The 22,994-nt window shown below is 43.5% G+C and overlaps 2 protein-coding genes across 4 annotated transcripts in view; one reads left to right on the top strand and one right to left on the bottom strand.

Annotated features, from left to right (window-relative positions):
• The window catches only part of LOC133496444 (pleckstrin homology domain-containing family G member 1), a 65,065-nt gene extending 51,038 nt beyond the window's left edge, over window positions 1–14,027 (bottom strand). Inside the window, exon 1 of the mRNA XM_061812051.1 lies at window positions 13,922–14,027. The gene's annotated coding sequence lies outside the window, so the exon portion shown is untranslated. The remainder of the gene's footprint in view (window positions 1–13,921) is intronic.
• Window positions 486–22,856, top strand: LOC133496445 (uncharacterized). Of its 3 annotated transcripts, none has more exons than XM_061812052.1 (3): window positions 486–755; window positions 20,391–20,482; window positions 21,403–22,856. In XM_061812052.1, exons 1-3 carry the CDS (start codon window positions 606–608, stop codon window positions 21,851–21,853), a joined length of 693 nt encoding a protein of 230 aa, XP_061668036.1. In that variant the 5' UTR covers window positions 486–605; the 3' UTR covers window positions 21,854–22,856. The 3 variants fall into 3 exon arrangements, with proteins under 3 accessions (XP_061668036.1, XP_061668039.1, XP_061668037.1); XM_061812055.1 differs by lacking the exon at window positions 486–755 and adding an exon at window positions 5,261–5,279; XM_061812053.1 differs by lacking the exon at window positions 486–755 and adding an exon at window positions 19,849–19,964.
• Window positions 22,857–22,994: the final 138 nt, after the last annotated feature.

Genomic DNA, 22,994 nt, shown 5'->3' with positions numbered 1-22,994 from the left:
ATTGTGGAATTCAGTGCGTTTGAAAAAAATAAAGTGCAACGTCAGCACAAATCGAACGGCGCCAAATAAGCAGGTGTTAAGAGCTAGCGTGTCCATAACACTAGCCCGAAACGTGACGGCTTCCGAAAAGCTCATTTAGACTCCAACTGATGCCCTTAATCCGACGCTTACATTTTAGCATCCGCGCTGCGAGGGAGTCGGACCCCTGCCCCGCTCCGCGCGAGGGGGGGGGGGGCACCGCCAAAACGCTGCCAAACGGTAAAACAAAGGCATCACAGTGTGGCTGGTGCGTGGGGGGGAAAGTGAGACGAACAGCTGCTGAGTGGGAGACTCGGATAAAGGGGAGTTGCTGGTGGGTCGGTTCGGGGAAGCGGGGGGGCTTCTCTCTTTTCTATGCCAGCGAGATAAATTAGTTTTATGCTTGCTGTTAGAAGGACGCCGCTGCCCCCTTGCCACGCCACGCACATAGAGAGAAGACCAGAAAGAGTTCATAGAGGTCACCCGACGCATCGTCGGCACTAAATGCTGGAAAAGAGAATAATTAATGAGGTAGATGCACTGGAAAATATTGGCAGTTTTTCCCTCACATTTTTTGCCGCAATTCAATGGACATTGCATCGCTCCTTTATTCGTCCGTCTTAGCCACTAGGGGTCTGTATAATACAGACATAACGGTTATACTGTACAGGTTCTCGGCTCCTCAGTATGGGAGTAATATTCAGTCGTTCTTCACGGAGAATAAAGAATATATACCTGTGAGTATTGTTATATTATCTAACTGTGTTGTTGCACCATTTGTGTTCAAATCCATTGTGAATATGGACATTTATGCGATTCGTTAGCAACCCTATGGCGTTTTCCATTATGAAGGAAATTTGTTTCGAATTGTTGCAGAAAAGCATTGTGTATTGATTATTGATTATTGTGGGAAATCATTGACATCATCACTTACTTGATGAATAATATTTGTTACTCATTACAAAATATAAATACATATTTCTCATTTCACTATTACAAGTGGTCCTTCACATTAATCAGTGCCGAGGAAGTAGCTCCTAGTTTCCAACCAGTTGGTGACCCCAGCTTTAAATATTTTGTTTTTATTGTGATTTTATTTGATGTAAAGTGTCCTGAGGTTCTCCAAAGGTGCTCACAAAAAAAATGATTAAGATTAGTGTTAATTAGTGGCAAAAATAGTTTGAAATAATAAATATAACAGGAGCTCAGTTCAGTGAGCATTCATGGAATGACTCGCACATTTCCTTTTCTTTGGTTGTTTTGCCGCTGCCATTATCAACCGAAATATGCCGTTTAAGTCACAAAACATGTTTGAAACACTGCTAAATCTTGAACTCACTGTACAGTAAAGCCTCAGTTCTCGAACATCCCCGTTTTCGAATGAACGGGTATTCTAACGAAAATTTTGTGATTTTCTAATGAAAATCGGTAGTCGAACGCCCCCCCCGGTGCAAGCAGATGACCCACCCACGACTCGTTTTGTTATTGTCAATTCGAACCCCCCCGAAAATAAAACCGGAAATGAAATAGCTCACTTTTGTTATTCTGCGTAACACAGCCTCTGTATGCACACGTGTCCTGGTAGTGACTGTTGTTTTTCTTCTTATCGTGGACTACCGTATTAAACCCCAATCATGGCTCCAAAGAAGGCAAGTTGCTTATTTAAAGTTATTCTACACTTTTGTTAATTAAAAAAGTTTACAAGGCTGGGGGCCGAGCCGCGACAGATACGGCAATGCACTCCCAGCCGAGCGTACTCTACAACTAAAGTATACATTTTAAGCAGAAAATAAATATATTTCTTAAATGATTTTACTATATAAAGTATTTAAACCGTATATGTATTTCTACTATGCAGTTTATTATCAGGAAAAGCAAAAAAAAATGCTTTAAAAAGCCAAATTTTTCTTGGAACGCATTATTTGTTTTTCCATTCATTGTTATGGGAATTATTAATTCGGTGTTTGAACAAATCACTTCTAGAACCCTTTTCTGCAACGGATTGTGGTCGAGAACCGAGGCATCACTGTAATTTAATAATTTCGTTTTATTCGAACATACTTTGCAAATAAGATGGCACTTATAAAAGAGCCTGCCACACGGACGAGATTCCCGCTGTAGGCACCGGTCCACGCGTAGTAGTCCGGTAGTTCCGTGCCAACGTTCAAACGCAGCTGCTCAGCCCACGCAGCCAGCTGCTCCGGGAAAAACAGCCAAGTAAATGTTTGCCACCAGAGCCTTAAAAACATTTATTTCAACTACTTCAGATCACATAGCTTGCCCTGCTCTCTAATTGAATAGTGCGGCTAAATACATTTAATTGTTCGCCAGCTTCCTCGCCGCCGCTTTTTATACCGCTCGTTATGACCCCTTCTTGCCTTTCTCACGTACATTCATGTGAACGCGCGGCCAGGAATAGAGCGCAGTATTCGTGGAGACTGTAGACATAGCAACACGAGGGAGGAAAGAACATATAAGAGACCTGGGAGACGAGGTGGAGGTCCCACAATGCAACGCAGTCTGGCTGTTTGCATTAGCATCAATGCTAACCGATCTAAATCCACTCTATGTTTTAGTGAGACTTCTTGGACAGGATTAATCATGAAAACCGAGGTGCCGTTGTGTTTCCAGAACTTCAGATAGGGTTTTATTTATGTATTCATTAGCATCTGAACAAAGCGGCGGTTGAGAAGGATCCTGGACCAGACCAGTTTGACCTCAGATATAAAAACGATCGTTCTTTGACAGAACCTGCGCATACGGGCCAGTCATCGGTGTATCATATAATTACCAGCGGGGCTGTTGAAACTGAAATGAAGGTTAATCTCCTACCTAATCCCCCTTTGAAAGACTTTAATCTTTCTAAATCATACCTGATGACATCCCAGATTTCAGGTCCCAACAAAGAAACCCTTACAGAAGAAAGGGACGAACATGTTGAAATTCATACGTTATTGCTATTTTAAATGTGTAACGGGACCAGCGTCAGGCTATATGGCGCATGGCGGAGGTGCCCCGTGATAGATTCTTCACATGCTCTCTCCAATGGCTTGCTTCTGTCAGAGTTATTTCCGTTTCACCCTATATGACCTCCTGGCTTTTGGCCTTCAGATTACCCAGCTACACCCTCCAGGTAGGACTGGGTCTTAAGGGGGTTGCCAAGTGCATGGAGAAATCGCGTTCGATGCTGTAATGCTGAGGGTTCATTGAATTTATTCAATAAAATGTGTTTTCAGCGATTGTTAGCTTGTTTGTAGAGCATAGATAACGACAAAGATAATTTTTATGAGAAGAACACAGATCACTTTAGCCCAGAAACCCTTGGTCAATTCTTATGGTTTGTGGTTGGCGCAAAAGGTAGCGCTAACACAAGATGAAAGGGTTTACATAAACACGCACTAAACTTATAAACTCCCCCCCTCTCATTCATGCACATATTCTCTGTTTTACTTCGGCTAATCTTCATTCCTCTCCTTTCTAGTACGTGCCCTGCTTTCACTGCAGATCACAATATCATCTGCGAACGTGTTCAATACAGCAAAATTTCAGTATTACATGGTGCAATGCAAGCTGGGAACCAAAGCTAGATACAAGAAGCCAAAGACTACTCTTGTGGCTGAACTCAAACCAAAAGTACACAAACAACAGAAACTTTACTTGTTCTTCACAACAACAGTTACAGTTGTTTAAAAGTGGCAGCGAAGTTACTAAAATGTGTATCTTCTGAAAACATCGACATGCACTCCGTTAATAGTATTGCAAACACGTACTTGGACAAGCCGAAGGCCTCGAGGGACCCACTTGGTCCATGGGCTTTACTTACCAGGTATGGACTCTTTCCCCATACACTTAAACTAGTGCGTAGGAATGTGTGTAAAGTTATGCACAGTACACACTCATCCTGGTGTTAGAGAAGTGATTAATCCACTGGCACGGCCTGCTGTCAAAATCACGTTTAAATACTTTCAAAGATCTCCGGCTGAAGCCAAATGGAGCGCAACTCTCCCTCCCCGTCTGCCCTCTCAAAGCTGATAATTGCTCAAAACGTGTTTTTGCAGCAAACCTGCAGAATAAAAGCGTGCTTAAATCACAGTTTGCAGGTGCGACGGCAGGAACGCGCTCCCCCGCTGGCATCCGTTTGTCGGGCAAATGCACGGGATCTGTTGTGACACACGCCGCGTAGTCAACAAATGCTGTATTATCGAGCGTGTGTGCGTGTGCTTTAAACAGGCATGCATGAACTGAGCCGCTGTGTTACTTTGACAGGTCAGATCAAGTCTGTGGTGGAACCATTATTTCTCATTTTGGTACTTGAGGTCCAAATTAAGGGAATCAGGTCAGTTTTCAGGTTAAAAGTCGTACTACAAAGATGAGCTTTTTTTTTTCATTTATTTTTTTTTAACTGTAGATATAAGATCATCTATTTTATGACCATCATTACAGTTTTCTGCGGCATGGTGCATTAGCTGGTAAAGTGTTGCCCTCACAGTTCTGAGGTGCCGGGTTCAATTCCAAGCCCGCCTGTGTGGAGTTGCCATGTTCTCCTCGTGCCTGCGTGGGTTTCCTCCGGGCACTCCGGTTTTCCTCCCACAGTTACTCCCCCCCTAACCCCCCCACCTCCTGCCCGTCGACAGCTGGGATAGGCTCCAGCACTCCCCGCAACCCTTGTCAGGATAAGCGGCTAAGAAAATGGTTTGATGGATAACCCTAACATGCATTAATTTTGAATATTGGAGGTTGTGGGTGGGGCAGAGTACCCTGATGGGGCCCATGCAAGCATGCAGGATTCAAACCCAGAGACATGCTAACCACAAGTACACTGGCCAAAATGTCACGCTCACTGCCCCCCCCCACCCCCCCAAAAAAATATTCAGGCTATTTTTCTTTAATTGTGTAGTTCTACGTGAGGATAAGCGGCGAAGAAAATGGATGGATGAATGGATGGATGGATTACAATTTTCATTGTTGATATCCCAAAGAAACAAAAAAATTGCAATAGAAAAGGCAAAAAATGTGGAAGTGTTTTTTACCCTAAAAGAAAAAAATCCAAAGAAAATCCAATTTAAAGGTAGCATGATCAAAACGTGTTTCTGGTTTTATGACATTGAAAGAGACGTGCAGAAGAGCATTTTGTGTACCTCCTTTTTATTTTAATTAACAGATTATTCTGTTTTTACAGGAAAAGTCTTTTTTGGGTGAAAACATTATAATTTGGAGGGAAAAAAAAATTCTCACACTTAAGAAGAAAACAATAGAAATTGGTGAGTATTATACCAATTTATCAATACACTTTATTTCGTGCGTACTCCATGATGGAGGCACCACAATTTGGGAACACCTGATTTACGTACATGCTCACCGAGCTGATGTTCAGTAGTTTCCAGATCAATGCTTTCAGGACGGTCACTTCCTTTTCTTTTTTTTTTTTTTTTCTTTTTTACAAGTATGGAATCTTCTTATTTTTTCCCCTTTCATGGCGATTCGCAATATACTCCAAAATGTGTGTGTGTGGGTTTAAAAAGGGAAGTTTCTCGACTCAGTTCTCTCACTAATACAAAAGTCCGAAAATATCGCAGAAGCACAAAGCACGTCTGATCTTGTCCGTCTGCCGCTCGCGATCTCTGGCATGGAAATATGGGCTGGACCTGAACCACCCCCCTGCTATAAAAGATAAAACATACACATACACACCTGACAGCAAACACACGCCGATATCCATCAAGTCTGGCCGTACAAACAAAGCAATGTGAACTTTTGGATTCTCACAGGAAGCAGGAAAATATATATCCATCCATCCATTTTCTTAGCCGCTTATCCTTTCAAGGGTCAGTGAAGTGCTGGAGCCGATCCCGGCTGTCAACAGGCAGGAGGCGGGGTACACCCTGAACTGGTTGCCAGCCAATCACAGGGAGCATTGAGACATACAACAGTCGCACTCACAAACACACCTACGGGCAATTTAGAGTGTCCAATTAATGAATAAAGAATCTACTTTGTGAAGTACCGCTTATAGGCCAACCCTGGCCCGTCCCACTTTGTCTCCTCAATTTCTCCTCCCGTTGTCAGTTGCTTCACGCCTCTGCTCTGACGTGACGTGTCAGCAGGGGAGGCCGCCAGTTGAAGGTGAAAGGTCACGACCCCTCCTGCCGCCCTCCTCCAGAAAAGCTCCGACCTTTTGCGTCCGGCGAGGATTTGTAAAACAAGCGGCTATCACATCTCAGTGCTTGATAACAAATATTCTTTTTTCAATCACAACTGGATATTTGCCAATATTTTGGGTTATTTGCACCAGAAACAAAGACAAAAAACAACGTTTATGAATAATGGGCAGTCGTGTGTATGTGTGTGTTTGTGGCGGTAGTGGGGACTGGGGGTGAGGTGCTGGTTCAACTATTAATCATGCACTACTTGGTCCTGAAGTACTGAAACAGGTGTAAGTACCTCAAAAAAACTGACATAAGCCACACTGAACATTTTTCTGTGATCTCATAAAATAATACTCACTTATGTTAGTACCAGCACAGTAGCATTTAAGTAGCTTGTAATTTGGTTCTTGGGTCCAGACCAAAGCAGAAAATGAAACATGGATTGATTGACCAAAATTTGTCAAGGAAATTAGGAGGTTTTTTTTAATGTCATGTGAAAACTGGTCTGTGTCTTTGGGCCGTGCAGTGCTTGTGTGACAACTCAACTGACCCAAACCACACCAAAGTGTGTTGACAAATGGAGCAATGCTGCCTCTTTAAGTGGTTTCGGGCGTTTTGTCTGGTTTGCAGATGATCATTTTCCTCTTTAGAGCTGCTTTCAGTAACATGGTCTCGGTCTCACAGAAACAGAAACATCCCCACGTTTTTATTGCCTTAGGTTATTTGATTACATTGATTGATTGTTGTTTTGTTGACTTTGTATCGGTCTGTTGTGGTAAAGAGGGACCTGAGCCGAAAGGCAAAGCTCTCAATTTACCAGTCGATCTACGTTCCTACCCTCACCTACGGGGATGAGCTGTGGGTCGTGACCGAAAGAACAAGATCCCGGATACAAGCGGCCGAAATGAGTTTCCTCCGCAGGGTGTCCTTGCTCTCCCTTAGAGATCGGGTGAGAAGCTCGGTCATCCAGGAGGGGCTCAATTTACTCCCCATTGAGAGGAGCCAGATGAGGTGGGTGGGGCATCTGATCTGGATGCCTCCCGGACGCCTCCCTGGTGAGGTGTTCCGGGCATGTCCCACCGGAAAGAGACCCCGGGGCCGACCCAGGACACACTGGAGAGACAGTGTCTCTCGGCTAGCTTGGTAACACCTCGGGATCCCTCCAGAAGAGCTGGATGAAGTGGTTGGGGAAAGGGAAGTCTGGGTATCCCTCCTGAAGCTACTTCCCCCACGACCCGACCTGGAAAAGCGGTAGATACGAGATGGATGGATGGATGATTGATTGTTTTATGGAAATTAACCACTGATCTGAGAGACAGCCAACTCCTTTTGTACCCCCCCTTGAGAAAAACCTTTGATATACGATTCTGAATCAAACTGATGTTGGGTCAAGGAGACCCAAATTTCTCAAAGTCAGACACTATGGCATCACATGGCACACACGATCCAACATGGCAACCCACTGGTCACCCACGTAAATCCTTGATAACAGATTGTTTTTGGTCCATAAAAACAAAGGCTGGGTGGTTCCTGGGAAAGGTCACCCCCCCCCCGCCCCCCATTGAGTCGCAAAGTGATTTTTTTTTTCCATGCTAGTGAAAGCCACCTTAAAAGAAAATTGTATGGTACAGGTCAGATATTATGGGCATCTTTACCAGTTTTGACAGAGAAAATACAAAAAAAACTGCGTATGTCTGGATCCGAACCAAAACGTACTGCTCGGTGGAAAAATGTTCGTGGGCTGATATGAGATTATCTTCAACAGACAGAAATGTGATACAGCACAAAAGCAAAGACATCCTGTGGGGAATTTCAAAGTCTAAAAACATTCGTCACGGAGATGGAGGGTGGAAAAAAAAAACTTGACAGCTGCACGCTCACCATTCATCATTTTATGGCAAAGTGTGGCAAAGTTTCACAGGAGCCGTTTGAAGTCTCCTCATCTGAAAGTGTTACTATAATATTATGTAGGGGTGACACCATATGACCAATAAAGTGCCGCCACCTATAAGCACAACCATTTAAAAAAAAAAGAACGTATCTCACAAATCTAACATATGACACAACAGGGTAGGAGATGTTTGTTAAAGTTACACTGTAGACCTACTGCTCGGGGTTGTTGAGTCTCCAGTTATGATCTCACGAGATCACGAAAAAAATAAATGGATAAACCAGCTGTGATGCAGGCAAAAAACATAAAATAAAATCCCTATTGTTCAACATGCATCAATTTCAAGCCAATTTAACTTTGATTTACTAATGCACTTATTAGCTCCCACATAACCATCTGGTTCATATTAAATTATTAATGTAAGATCAGGATCAAGCTCATGTCAGTCAGAAGAAGTCATAAATAATAAATATATCGGCTGGGAAGTTTATTTGTGAAACATGGGTGAAGCCAGGTGAGCCATCTCCCTTGATGTTAGCAGCTATGCTAAACTAAATTAGCTACATTTTGTGGACCAGTTGTAGCTCTAAATTAGTAGAGTAGAACTACAGAAGACGTTGAACACGTGAATTGTGTCGCTCCTTGACATCATTTACGTCAATCGTAATGTATCAGTCTACGTTCTGCAACAAGATAGCAGGTAAACTTTGCAGTACTAAATGGATTTACTGTAGCCGCTACAGTCACGCTAGCGTGACCAGACATCTGTACTTGCCATGAAGGGTCAACATTTTGTGATCTAAACATCCAGCACATAGAGCAGATTTTTTATGAAAAAGGTTCAATGGAAAGGAAGTGCAAAGCTCATCATATATAAATCATGATAATATGATTTCTTGACTTACCGCACTAGCTTCTTGCGTTGTGTCACCATGATTGGTCAGCATTTTAGGCACAGCTCAGCTCCTCATGCGACCATTGGCCGGCCTCGCATGTCACCACTAATTTCTAAATTGCGCATTTACATAAAAAATGTGGCAAAAAATTTTAAATACCACCTAGTTGTGTTCGTCATGTGCTATTATGAACACTGTTGTGTGACGCAACATCAAATTTAAGAGCATCAGGGTCAAAGTTCATCCTCACCAAATAAAAAGAGCAACGTGTCCATGACATCACTGCCTCTTGTGTTTTACCATAAATCTCTTGCTTATCATCAATCATCATTTAGATATCGTGGACAGCAAGTCTGACATGCACAAAATTTAGCTGCCAGGTCGGAGCGCTTGTTAATGGCCGACACCCGTAAGTGTTTCTAGACGAGACTTTTCTCATCTAGATGTGAAACTGGAGCGTTTTCATTAAACTAAGACATCTCTGAGGGCTCGCAAACAGGTCGACCCATTACAGTCCTTCTCCACTGACAAAACCCACAACTCAGCATCTTTAGTTTCCAATAGTCTTTCATTTGAGGGTAAATGTCAAGTCAAGCAGCTGTTCCTTTTTTCCGTGGCTCTGCTCTAAATTTTCCACGCCTTCATGTCAAAATAGCAATTACTGTAACTAATGTGACTACGGTCCAGTAGCTGAGGAAGGGATGATTGCTTCATAATAAAGCATTATCAAGATGGCTTGGATAAAAAGTTCTACCAGTGTACATTTTCTCACAATTAATCTAAATGTAGATGTTATTACTGTAGTTTCCGGACTAAAGAGCGCACCTGATTATAAGCCTCAGCCAGTACATTTTTAAAGGAAAAAACATTTTGTACATACACAAGCCGCACCTGATTAAAAGCCACATGTGGCCATATTGAAACATGAGATATTTACAAAGACAGACGGTACACAGAAAGAGTTTTCAAAGTTTTAATAAAATACCTGAGCTTTTTTTTCCAAACAGTGCCTGTGACGCGGCAGTAACACAGCAGCAACACGCTAGCACAGCGCTAACAAGGCCAGTTAAAAAAAAAAATCATACTGGTAAAAATCACTGCGACCTGGCAATAACAGCAGCACCACACGAGCACAGCACTAAAGCTAGCACAGCGCTAACAGGGACGGTTAAAAAAATAAACATACCGGTAAAAATCACTGAGACGCGGCAGTAACACAGCAGCAACTCGCTCGCACAGCAGCAACATGCTAGCACAGCGCTAACAGGGCCGGTTAAAAAAAACATACTGGTAAAAATCACTGCGATGCGGGAGTAACACAGCAGCAACACGCTAGCACAGAGCTAACGTTAGCACAGTGCTAACAAGGCCGGTTAAAAAAAAACATGCCGGTAAAAGTCACTGAGACGTGGCAGTAACACAGCAGCAACACGCGAGCACACCGCTAATGATAACACAGCACTAACAGGGCTGGTTAAAAAAAATAGCATACCGGTAAAAGTCACTTCCTCGGCACATATATTCCACCGGTCTCAATCTTACTTTTCCGCTCGAGTCCCCCCTTGCAACTGTTACAAAAAATGCACAAATTAGCTGCACCACCGCAAAAGCGTGTGAAAAACGTTGCAGTTTATAGTCTGGAAATTATGGTACTTGGGGGATGAACAATTTGAGGTGACGGTTTTTTGTTTTGTTTTTTGGCAAATTGCCTTCAGTGGTTTTGTCTGAACTGTTTTTCTCATCTTCGTCCAATAGCATTCTTTCCACCCATCCAGCCATCCTTTTTGTAGAACACTTATCCTCACTACGGTTGCAGGTGAATTGGAGCCCATGTTAAGTGATTTGGGGCCAAATGGAAAGTACAGTTCGCACTGGTCGTTAGCCAATTACAGGGCACAGTCACATTTTCGGGTACCCTTCTGTACAAACATCTGGAATGAGTGTGGAACAAATACGGAATCAATCTTTTACATGCGCCATCTGAGGTCTCGCAAGATTTACTGATGTTTCTCGAGACGGTGAACGGCGGTTTGAATTTGGGATATGTGCGACCAATCAAAGTTGTTCAGTACTTTGAAGGAGACCGGTTTTTCGCAAGTCGAGAGCTTTCAGTTGCCATGACGCGCGCGACGAAGAACATTCCAGAAGAGAGTCGACATATTGATTCTATTTTCAGCTGCGGAGGCGGCACTTCACTGAAATGTGAAATTACACAATTATCACGGGGAGGCCACCATTAGCATATGTAGACATGATGATACTTCCCAAAAATCCCTCCCAAGAGTGATCCAAAAACAATCGCCATCTTGTCTGAATCAAAAGCTTGGCATTGGGACGTAAAAACGCAGGTGTTTTGATTTGTTTGTACCTCCGGAATGGAAACGGGGTCATGATCTGGAACCCCAGGGAACAAAGCAACATATGTCTATTATTCACATCCCGGCACCTCCTTGCTATGTCTTTTATTTTCCCCCCGCGTGGAATGGAATCTTATTCCAGTAAAAAATATCTGATACACATTCTGTTGTCAAAGGGGTTGTGTGTGCCGGGTGATGCTATTGTTAATTTCAACGTGTAACGAACAATAATGCCAGCGACTTGGCGGAACCATTGGGCCGGCTCGCCTTAAAAGGCTTTTGGTGAACAATATCGGCTTTTCCAAAAAGTAGGTGACTTCATCGTCAAATGAAACCGCTCCAATCCTGACAGTGATAAACATTTGGCCTCAGGTAGCAGCTGAGCAGACAAACAATGGCGAAGCAGTCTATTAACATTGCTGACCTCCCGGTATGTCGGCGTCTCGGCTTCCAGTGAAAGACATTATAGATGGTTATAATCGTCCACGCCCCCCCCCCAACCCTCCCCCGACATGAACGGACAAGTCTCATAGTCCAAATAGTTTGGAGTTCTAGTCAAACATTTATGGACATGGTTGTACTTAAAGACTATCACCGCTATTATATCTCTAATTACCGGTTAACAGAGAACGACTGATGAGCAGATGTTATTGTATTGTATATCCATCCATCTATCCATTTTCTTAGGCACTCATCCTCACAAGGGTCGCGGGGAGTCCTGAAGCCTATCCCAGCTGTCAACAAGCAGGAGACAGGATACACCCTGAACTGGTTGCCAGCCAATCGCAGCCCACATCTAGAAACACAACCGCACTCACAATCACACCTATGGGCAATTTAGAGTGTCCACTTAATATTGCATGTTTTTTGGCATGTGTGTCACGGTGGCTCAGCTGGTAAAGCGTTGGCCTCACAGTTCTGAGGTTCCCACGTCAATCCTGGACCCGCCAGTGTGGAGTTTGCTTGTTTTCTCTCCGTGCCTGCGTGGGTTTCCTCCGGTCACTCTGGTTTCCTCCCACATTCCAAAAACATGCAACATGCCCGTTGACAGCTGGGAAAGGCTCCAGCACTTACACGACCCTCGTGAGGATAAGCAGCTAAGAAAATGGACGGATGGATGGAAATTGCCCCTAGGTGTGATTTTGAGTGCGGCTGTCCGTCTCGATGCGCCCTGCGATTGGCTAGCGACCAGTTCAGGGTGTACCCCGCCGCCTGCCCGTTGACAGCTGCGATAGGCTCCAGCAGTCCCCGTGACCCTCGTGAGGATAAGCGGTGAAGAAAATGGATGGATGCATGGATGTTTTTGGCATGAGGGGAGAAAACCGGAGTGCCCGGAGAAAAACCCACGCATACACGGGGGAGAACATGCAAACTCCACACAGGCGGGGTCGGGGATTTGAACCCCAGTACTCAAAACTGTGCGGCAGACACTCAAACCACTTGCACCACTGTCCTGTCTTGCTACATATACTTTTTTTTTTAAAATTCAAACTAGCTCTTTAATTGCTAGACATCTAAAGAACAAAAAAACCTGTCAGACTAATGTGTTCAATTGCTTACATTATCACCCCGCTACAGACATTCTGACAGCAGTTTTGAACAGATTGACGTCAGGCTTGCATTGTTCTACGCGGTTTTCCCCTCGGCCGAGGTACATGGCCGCATACTGCAGCCCCCCCTGCGCTTTCTCACACATACAAAGCACATGGACACCTCCAATCATGAGAAAGCTTATCTCCGGCATCAGCTGGGAAATACTGGGAGCCGTGGTCTGCTGACTGTGTGTGTGTGTGTGTGTGTGGGGGGGGGGGGGGAGAGCCTTAGTGATAGCGTACCCTGAGACAGAATGGGCTGTTGAGAGTTTGCCAGGATTAATGGACATTAGCACATGAGGTCATGAGGAAAGCAGGAAATGCCTGAGTGGGTGTGTAATGCCATCTCTGGCCGTCGCCCATGTGGCAGCCCTATTATTCTGTATGTGCTGATTAAGTGGTGGGGTGTGTTGCACTTTCATACACATGGCGCACAACTCCGTTGCTAAATATAGAGCCACGTCGGGCGTGTAAAATATTATAAAGCAGGACTTCGAGGGAGAGGCATAACGTTCAATGAGGTTTACTCCGGAAACTGGGTCATACACGGTGTAGCAGTCCGACAAGGCAGAGGCACAGAAACGCCAGGCTAGGGGGGATCCAAAAGACATTCGGCAAGGTCCGAAGACTATGGGGCAAATTTACAAATAGTGTATTTGCAAGCTATGATGAATACATAGTAACAATTACAGTAGGGACATTGTGTCCAAGGCAAGTCACATTCTAGGTTGCGAAACATTGAACGCTAGCTGCTATCTAACCAGGACAGGAAGAAAAAAAATAGTATCTGTCATCACCACCGTTGCCCTGACTCAGTCTGCACAGGAAACATGCAACATGCATACATTGCAGAGCCACTAAACGGACTGAATCACCCGCCCAGAATGCTTTGCAGAGTACCAGAAACTGCTTAAGAGACGTTGGACTCGTGTAAAAGTACATTTGCCAAGAAAGCGGCTAACACCCTCATAAGATAACCTTAAATAACTGCCAAATGATGATTATTTGTCTGACATCATACCTGGGGTCACCTGGTGCAGAGATGATGATGTAATCTGGGTGAAGTTCCAGATGTTTGATAAAACACTTCCTGCCGCTAAAGTGGGAAGATTTACTGACTGTGGCAATTCAAGGCAGTGACCCTCCAAGCCACCAGATGGTGCTGTTTTTTTTTTTAAACAATCCTTTATATTTCTTCACACCATTGACAAATCTGAATGTTTATATTTCATAAAAGCACCTGCAAACATCTAGAAATGAAGGCGATTTATAGACCTTATAGAATTGGTTTGGGAGTCATTTCCCGGGTCATTTCCGACAAACTAAACTTAAATTAGCTGTAAACAAGTCAAAGTTAGCTACTGTGTACACTTTAAGGCACATTATCTTAGCACATATTATATTATATTATTATATTAGTTAAACTCAAATTAGCTGAACTTTCTTTATCTTAAAATAACTCAAATTATGTTTGAATCAGTTGATCTGTACAAAAGCTAGCTCAATTTAGCATATTTTGATTTAGCTCAAATATTCTCTTATAGGTGGGGCAAATGGTTAGACTGTTGGCCTCACAGTTCTGAGGACCGGGGTTTGAATCCCGGCCCCGCCTATGTGAAGTTTGCAAGTTCTCCAGTGCCTGCTTGTTTTTTTTTTTTTTGTTTTTTTTTTGTCCGGCCACTCCAGTTTCCTCCCACATCCCAAAAACATGGAACATTGATTGGACACTATAAATTGCCCCTAGGTGTTATAGAGACTGTCTCCATGTACCCTGCGATTGGCTTGCAACCAGTTCAGGGTGTACCCCGCCTCCTGCCCGATAATAGCTGCGGTAGGCCCTGGCACTTGTGAGGATAGGTGGCTAAGAAAATGAATGGTTCATCCTATGTTAGTTTGATGTTATCTTAATGGAACACGATTGAATTCATAAGGTTTCAGTCATCTTAATTGAACTAAAAACAAATGTGTATGCTATGAGTTAAAATGTAATTATATTTTAGATTAATTTACCTCATCTTAGACTAGTTTAGAGTCGTTCCTTAGGATCAACCTAAGGCCGAAGTTTTTCTTTGGAAGGTAGGATCCGACCACATCACCATCCCACCCTACTTTAGCGATAGCGGACAGATGGAAGTAGGCTGCCGCTCGGCTAAAGTTAGCATGCAATTAGTTCACACCATAATGAGCTGTGAGAGGAGTGGAAGTCGAGAAGATTTCCCCTGGTGGTCTAAAAACCTGCTTTCCAGCCTCGAAAAGACAAAATGAGGTCCTTGCAGAGGGCAGGAAATAACCAAAAGGAAGCAAAACATGACAGCATGAAATCATTTTAAGTGGGATTATCCGATAGGCAAAATCGGATTGAACGAGACAACAGAAACTGTCAACATTTCCTGTTTGGTTCTCGTTTTTAACGGATTGTTTCGTCAACTTTCGAGGGCTGATTTTTAAACGGAAACAGCAAGATGAACATCTGTTCTCCTCTCATCCCCGCTCTAGCTCTGCGTTTCATTACTTTCGCAAGCGCTTTGTTGGAAAAATGAGCGAGGTGAAATGATCAAAAGGAGCCACATGTTCCACTTGACAATTCCCTGGAACGTCAACTTTGACACATTCCAACTCAAAGGACATCCTTGTAATTTCCCCCAAAATATATGTACTCGTCTTCACCCTTTAACCCCGCCCGAGCAGGATTGTGTCTGTTTCGACAGTTCCCGGCATGCGCGTGACAGCTTTATAGACTTTATTTATGTCAAAGTATCCCACCGAGTTATTTCTCGGCTTTCCCTACAGGTGCCCGCGCTTTTCCGCCACATTCCCAGCGTGTTTTTTCTTCCCTCATCGGATTTTGACGGACGTGTTGTCAGCGTCAGCGCAGAAGAAAATTCGATGGATGTGAGGGAGGTCCCATTGTTGGGGGAGGGGGGGTGGAATTAACCATTCATGTATTTGCTATCAACCCCGGAGGGGGCTTGAGCCGGAATCCCACCCGTTTACCAGAAGAAGGAAAGTGATCCAGATATGAAAGGTTCAGGGTGGAGCACAACATTCGACTGTTTGTGCAGTTCCCCATTGTGGAATTTCATTTGAAGTTCTGTCTTTCATGTTGTTGAACCACTATAAAGCGCTTTCACATCTTTCAATAGAAATACCACTACTTTCGGAGCTGTTCTGACAAAAAGATGAACATTATGACCCTGCCTCGAAGTCCTGCATTTAGGTCCGCCCGTTGGTTCGTGACAATCGTTGCAATTCAAATCTTGTGGGAAATCGTACGGATCTTGGATGATTTTTTTTCTTTTGGACGAGAAATCTCATTCAAATTTATATCTGATCATTAGTGGTCTATAATTGTAGTGAACCAGTGAGGACACAGGCTTTTTTTGTGTTTGCATTTATTATACTTTAACTATTGTGTTAATTGGGGCAGCACGGTGGAGCAGCTGGAAAGCGTTGGCCTCACAGTTCTGAGGTCCCGGGTTCGATCCCAGCCCCCATGCCTGCGTGGGTTTTCTCCGGGCACTCCGGTTTCCTCCCACATCCCAAAAACATGCAACATTAATTGGAGACTCTAAATTGCCCCTAGGTGTGATTGGGAGTGCGGCTGTTTATCTCTATGTGCCCTGCGATTGCCTGGAAACCAGTTCAGAGTGTACCCCGCTTCCTGCCCGTTGACAGCTGGGATAGGCGTCAGCACTCCTCGCGACCCTCGTGAGGATAAGCGGCTCAGAAAATGAACAAAAGGATGGATATTTCCCCAAGGTGTGATTGTGAGTGCGGCTGTTTGTCTCTATGTGCCCTGCAATTGCATGGCAACCAGTTCAGGGTGTACCCCGCTTCCTGCCTGTTAATGGCTGGAATAGGCTCCAGCACTCCTACGATGCTCATGAGGTTAAGCGTCAAAGAAAATGGACGGATGGATGGAAATTGCCCCTAGGTGTGATTGTGACTGCGGCTGTTTGTCTCAATGTGCCCTGCGATTGGCTGGACACAAGTTCAGGGTGTACCCTGCCTCCTGCCCTTTGACAGCTGGGATAGGCTCCAGCACGCCCCATGACCCTTGTGAGGATAAGCGGCAAAGAAAATGGATAGATGGATCTACTTTGAGTCGGACCATATCATTGTTGATAAATAATGACACACTGTTGAATTACAAATACTTGATACAGCAACGTTTACATTGAGTGTTCATTTTGTTTTCATGTCGCCCCCCCCTCAGCCCCCACCTCATCAAAAAAGCACGCTATATGTAACAGAGTGTTAGAAAAGCTTACGATTGGCTGGCAACCAGTTCAGGGTGTACCCCGCCTCCTGCCCGTTGGCAGCTGGGATAGGCTCCAGCACTCCCCGCGACCCTTGTGAGGATAAGCGGCAAATTAAATAGATGGATGGATGTTAGAAAAGTATTTCAATCTCACGAGTTTGAAGTCTGAAGGACTGGTGTTGATGACGGGATGTCTGAAAATATGCAACAGGAATTAACCAGATGTTGATGAAAAAAAAAAAGAAAAGTGATGCGTTCACAGGCAAGTGCAGAAACGACATGTGGACATAGCGTGCGATGCTATTTATTCATCCATACTTATTGTTTTTCAATCCGTGATAAATGACTTTCCCACTCAAAGTGCCCTCACTGGCCAAACCTCAAGCATTAGATGCCTGGAGGAAAACTTTACGCGACACATGACACAATGAAGACGGATTTTATTTCGGTGCTGTTTTGGCTGTTGGTTTACATCATTTCGGACCATAAAAATGTAAATGTTTGAAAATTATCTAGACCCATTGCAGTGGGTCCAATTCAAAATGACGCTGAAAATGGAGGCCATATGCGTGCATGTTAAGTATTTCTTCCGACCAAAACAATAATGGTAGACTACAACTCTGTTGTATTGAGATTCCATTACTTTTCCAGCAAAGTACACATTTATTATATGATATTCCAGTTGGAAAAAAAAAGTCAATGAGTAGAAATTTAAAGAGCTGTGTAGGTAGTATGCAGTGGGCAAGGAGCAATTATTATTTTTTGTTCATCAAATTGTGAACCAATGCCTTCGGGAGAGCAAAAAAGTTGATGTGCTTAATTGTAGTTACATCGCCAACTAGTGGCCCGGCATGCAAATTCAGCGTGCCCAACTTTCAGTTTTTTTTTTCAAAAAGAGATTCTAAAAATAATTTGGTGATCAAAAGAGAAGCTCCCCGTAGCCTTGCACTTCTATTCATAACCAAACAAATTCCATTCATTTCTCCCGTTCTCCATAAATGCCCTTTGACACAAAGTTCAACAGAACATTTCACATCTGCCGTAAGACACATTCAGATGTAATTTAATCCTTTTTTTTGTTGTTGTTGTAAAAGAGTTTAAAAATTAGACCATGTCTTCAGGGGTCAGGCAGTTGTTGTGAGTGTGTGTGTGTGTGCTTTTATTTTATTTCATTTTTCAAAAAGCCTCACGACTGAATCTATTCCGCCAGTCACCTTTGACACTCATCTGGACCACAACAATGATCCTTTTCTCCCCCCTGTCTCATGCTTGGCCGGACTCCCTGAATAGCAAATAATCCATACCCCATGCACCCCTACGCAACTCTCACGTGCACGCAAACACAAAAGCACACGCATTGACCCACGCAGACGAGCAGACACAAGCACACGCATACACACACACACACACACACACACACACATTTGGAACGAAAATTATCACACCTGTTGGGCAGGTTCTGAGGGGATTCTCACCTGTAAATTCATCCCTGAAAGATGAATAAGAACACGTGCAGTACAAAAATTACCTTCATTGTGGTGAGCGTGGCGACACGGTGGAACAGCCGGAAAGCGCTGGCCTCACAGTTCTGAGGAGCCGGGTTCAATCCCAGCCCACCCTGTGTGGAGTTTCCACGTTCTCCTCGTGCCTGCGTGGGTTTTCTCCGGGCACTCCAGTTCCCTCCCCCACCCCAAAAACATGCAACATTAATCGGACACTCAAAATTGCCCCAAGGTGTGATTTTGAGTGTGGTTGTTTGTCTCCATGTCCCCTGCGATTGGCTGGCGACCAGTTCAGGGTGTACCCTGCCTCCTGGTTGTTGACAGCTGGGATAGTCCCAGCCTTCCCGTGACCCTTATGAGGATAAGCGACTAAGAAAATGGATTGATGGATGGATGGATACACAATACAATAACATCTGGTCGTCACCTGTTCTCTGCTAACTGAGTGCAATTGGTTGTTAGTCTTTTTGTGCTCTGTGATTGGCTGGCAACCAGTTCAGGGTGTGCACCGCCTCCTACCCGTTGGCAGCTGGGATGGGCTCCAGTGCGACCCTTGTGAGGATAAGCGGCTAAAAAAATGGATGTATGGATGGATGCGGTGAGCGGTATAAAGAACATCGTTACAATACTGCCCTCGTGTGGATTTTGTTGGCACTACCGCTTGTGAAGGTCCAATATATGCCCATGTCCATTTCGCAAGCCGCTTATCCTCACAAGGGGTTTATCCCAGCTTACATCGGGTGAAAAGGAAGACTACACCCCGAACTGGCGGCCAGTCAATCACAGTGCACTTATCAAAACAATCACGAGCAGGAATTGATCCCACGCTGCCCGCACACACCTGACTTTTGCGTGGATAATTTTTACAATATTATATATATAGTATAATAACATTTATTCATTTTGACAAATTAGGATCATCATAAATGATTTCCTCCAGATGTATCAAGTCCACAGACTATTTGTTCACAATTTGTTACACTGATTTGCTCCTCAGGGCCACCGTAATATCATTTATATGTAACTCAACAACTTTACAAAAAATAATACAACCACAATATTCAATTGTTTAGTTTATAACTCAAAATAAAATAAAAAAAAGCCAAAATATTACAATATATATTTTTTTAAATGACAGATATACTAACAAATGTTTTTTTATATTTGTGTGTGTGGGGGGGGGTGCGCGTGCTGCGTATTCAAAGCAATGAGAAGTGGGCGAGTTCCTGAAATGATGCACTTATCTTCAGTCTACATGCTGAAGCACTGTGGATACCCACACATAACAACCAGAGAAACAAGTAAGACTTTTCCATAAAATTTCAACTATTTCATGACCGCCATGTGTGATATTATATCGATACATATCCAGTTACCACCACGGCGCTTCGTAGTCTAAACAACTTCATTTTTTCTCTTTTATCTAAATGTTTTGATTTGCACAACTTTATATTGCAATGAAATCATGGACATTTTGCTATTTTATTTGAATGTGTAAATGTGTGTCAAACTGCTTAAAAATCTTACAAATGTGCACTTCAGGATACTTAAACAACAACAACAAAAAATAATACTAAGAATACACTAAAGTCATCAGTACATCAATTGAACTTTCCTTAATATTTATATATACTATTAATTTGTTTTAATAAAATAAAATATGAATTAAATAAATATGAATTCCAAAATGTTTTTAGTAGATAATGTGGATAATTCTGTATTTTAAGGACATTGGTCACCATCCCTTGCAAGGCAAGTTGTCTTCCCTTGATAAGAGACTTCAAGTGGTGTGGTCCTTATCGCTACGGCCATTTAAAGGGTAGGTACCTCCGCGTCACTGCAAAAAAATTATGGTTTTTTTTTTTTCCTCTCAAAAATGTAGTTATAACATCCCATGAGATAACGATGGAAAATTAAAAAAAAAGATTGTGGGAGCACCCTCATTAATTGTATTGTCCCACATGCACTGGCCTGTCTGAATTTTTGCAGTTTGCTGGGAGAAAAAGTCGGTGCCATCGAGTCACTGCTCTGTATTAAATATAATTGAAATGGAAAGTCTGGCGGCACGGTGGATCATCTGGTAAAACGTTGGCCTCACAGATCTGAGGATCTGGGTTCGACCCTGACCCTGCCTGTGTGGAGTTTGCATGTTCTCCCTGTCCCTGTATGAGTTTTCTCCTGGCACTCCGGTTTCCTACCACATCCCAAAAACATCCAACAATAATTGGACACTCCAAATTGCCCCTAGGTGGGATTGTGATTGTGCTTCTATGTGCCCTGCGATGGACTGGCGACCAGTTCAGGGTGTACGCCGCCTCCACCCAGTTGACAGCTGGGATGGGCTCCGACACTCCCCTGCGACCCTCGTGAGGATAAGCGGCAAAGAAGATGGATGGATGGATGGATGGATGGATGGATGGATGGATGGATGGATGGATGGATGGATGGATGGATGGAAAGGCTGACAATGTGTGAGGGTGCACCTGAGTGTCAAGGCTGAAGGCAGCTGCTAATCTGTCTGGATGAGGTCACTTGGGATAGCTCCCCTAAATGAATTACAGGTCAGAACACACCGGTGGGCACCTGGACACACACACACACGCACACGCACAAACACACATTGGTGCCCTAGCACAGCAAATTAGCCACAAGTGCCTTTTTCACCCTCTGCAAGTAGGTTAAAATCAGTTGAGAAGCACATAAGCCACAAGTTGAATCATCGATTCACTCATCTTCCAGCTACTCGACTCAAGCATCGGGAGTCATGGAAGAAGATTCAAAGGTGGAACCAGAACCAGTAGCGGGGACATCAACGGAGTGGACATCATCAACGGAGTGGACATTGCCGGAGTGGACTTCGGCGGCGGAGGCGGAGCCGGACAACAGCCAAGTAGACGACAGCCCGGAGACGTTCGAGGTGACGGCCCAGGGCTTGAAAGACCTGATGAAGAGCATGGAGAAGATGTTCTCGGACGTGGAGGAACTGAGGAGCCAGTGTAGCGACCAGGCCAAGGAGCTGCTCGAGGCCGCTGTGGATCTGAAACAGCAGCAGGACGAGCTGAAGGAGAGCTACAAGGAGCTCGCCGCGGAAATGGAGGAGATCATGGAAGCGCTGGACGATATTTGCATCACCAAGAGCGCCTCCGAGGCCAGGGAGAAGGAAGCGGAGAAGCTGAACAAGCAGTTTTGAAGGACACGGAGTGACTTCAGGCGTCGTGGTTTAAAATAATAATAATAATAATAATAATAGCTCTGGTTTTGGAATTGAATGTGTGAGTTTAAGTATGTTCATGTTGTACGTCAGTCACTCTTGCTCAAAGTTAAGTGGGACAGGCTATGCTCTTGTTTACCAGCCACACGAATAAGAACAAGCACTATAGAAAATGGATGGATGGATGCATAGATGTTTAAAAATTTGATTATTATAGAGTTGCATGAAAAATAATCCCCTGCCAAGATGGACATCTCACGGCCTGGTTTATATCTGACAACATGGTTTGCCAAGTCACTCTGTATTGCCATTACTAAGTAATTACAACACAATTACATGCTTGTAAGGAGATTTTAAACATATTAAATGCACGCTAACACTGTCCAACACGCTGATAGTATCGCCCAAAAATGTTATCAGTGTCTTTCATTTCAATTGAGTTAAAAAAAAAATCGTAAATAAAATAAATGTAACTTGAAAGATGATTAACTGTGTCACAAGAACTGATCCTGTATCTGGAAACTTATTGTTTTGTTGATGAGCATTTATGGGCCGTGTATGTTTCACGATTTGCTATATTGATTTGCACTTCCAGGCCACCGTACCACACAGTGTATTTAGAAGCATATATCAAATTTTGTTGTGTTTAGCGACGCCCCGTTTGTGATTATGACACTTTATTGGGAGGCCGCTTGTGGATGCTGTTAGTATGAAAATTTGAGTTATTGCTTCAACCAAACTGAAGTGCCTCTGCTCATAACATCTTGCATCTGAAAATTGATGCTAATATCTTATGAGACGCTTATATCTTTTGCATGCTTTGGACAATATTTTTCCAATGAAAGATTCCACAAGATCTTTTTCATTTGTGCAATGGAAGATTGTGTTACCTTAATTTTAATTATTCTTTCCTGTTGCTGTATTTATATTTGTTTATAAACATCTCTAATACTCATTATGCTTTTCAAAATGACAAAATGAAAGAAACCCATTGAAATAAAAGTCTTGGGTAATTAAATCATTTATAACGAACTAACATTATAGAAAATAACTCAAAGAATGAAGACGACATATTTTGACATCACCTTTATTTTGAAACGCCTTCGTTTGATACCGGAAA

Source organism: Syngnathoides biaculeatus, chromosome 23, assembly GCF_019802595.1.
Source record: "Syngnathoides biaculeatus isolate LvHL_M chromosome 23, ASM1980259v1, whole genome shotgun sequence".
NCBI classification, from domain to species: Eukaryota; Metazoa; Chordata; class Actinopteri; order Syngnathiformes; family Syngnathidae; genus Syngnathoides; species Syngnathoides biaculeatus.
Note: the sequence above shows the minus strand (reverse complement) of the source record. Positions and strands in the feature narration are given on the sequence as shown.

Bases quoted from the DNA above. Each gene is read 5' to 3' on its own strand.
- LOC133496445 (XM_061812052.1), top strand. From the start codon at position 606: ATGGACATTGCATCGCTCCTTTATTCGTCCGTCTTAGCCACTAGGGGT. The intron at 756-20,390 runs GTGAGTATTGTT...CTGTATTTTAAG, and splicing joins AGAATAAAGAATATATACCT to GACATTGGTCACCATCCCTT. The intron at 20,483-21,402 runs GTAGGTACCTCC...CTCATCTTCCAG, and splicing joins TCGCTACGGCCATTTAAAGG to CTACTCGACTCAAGCATCGG.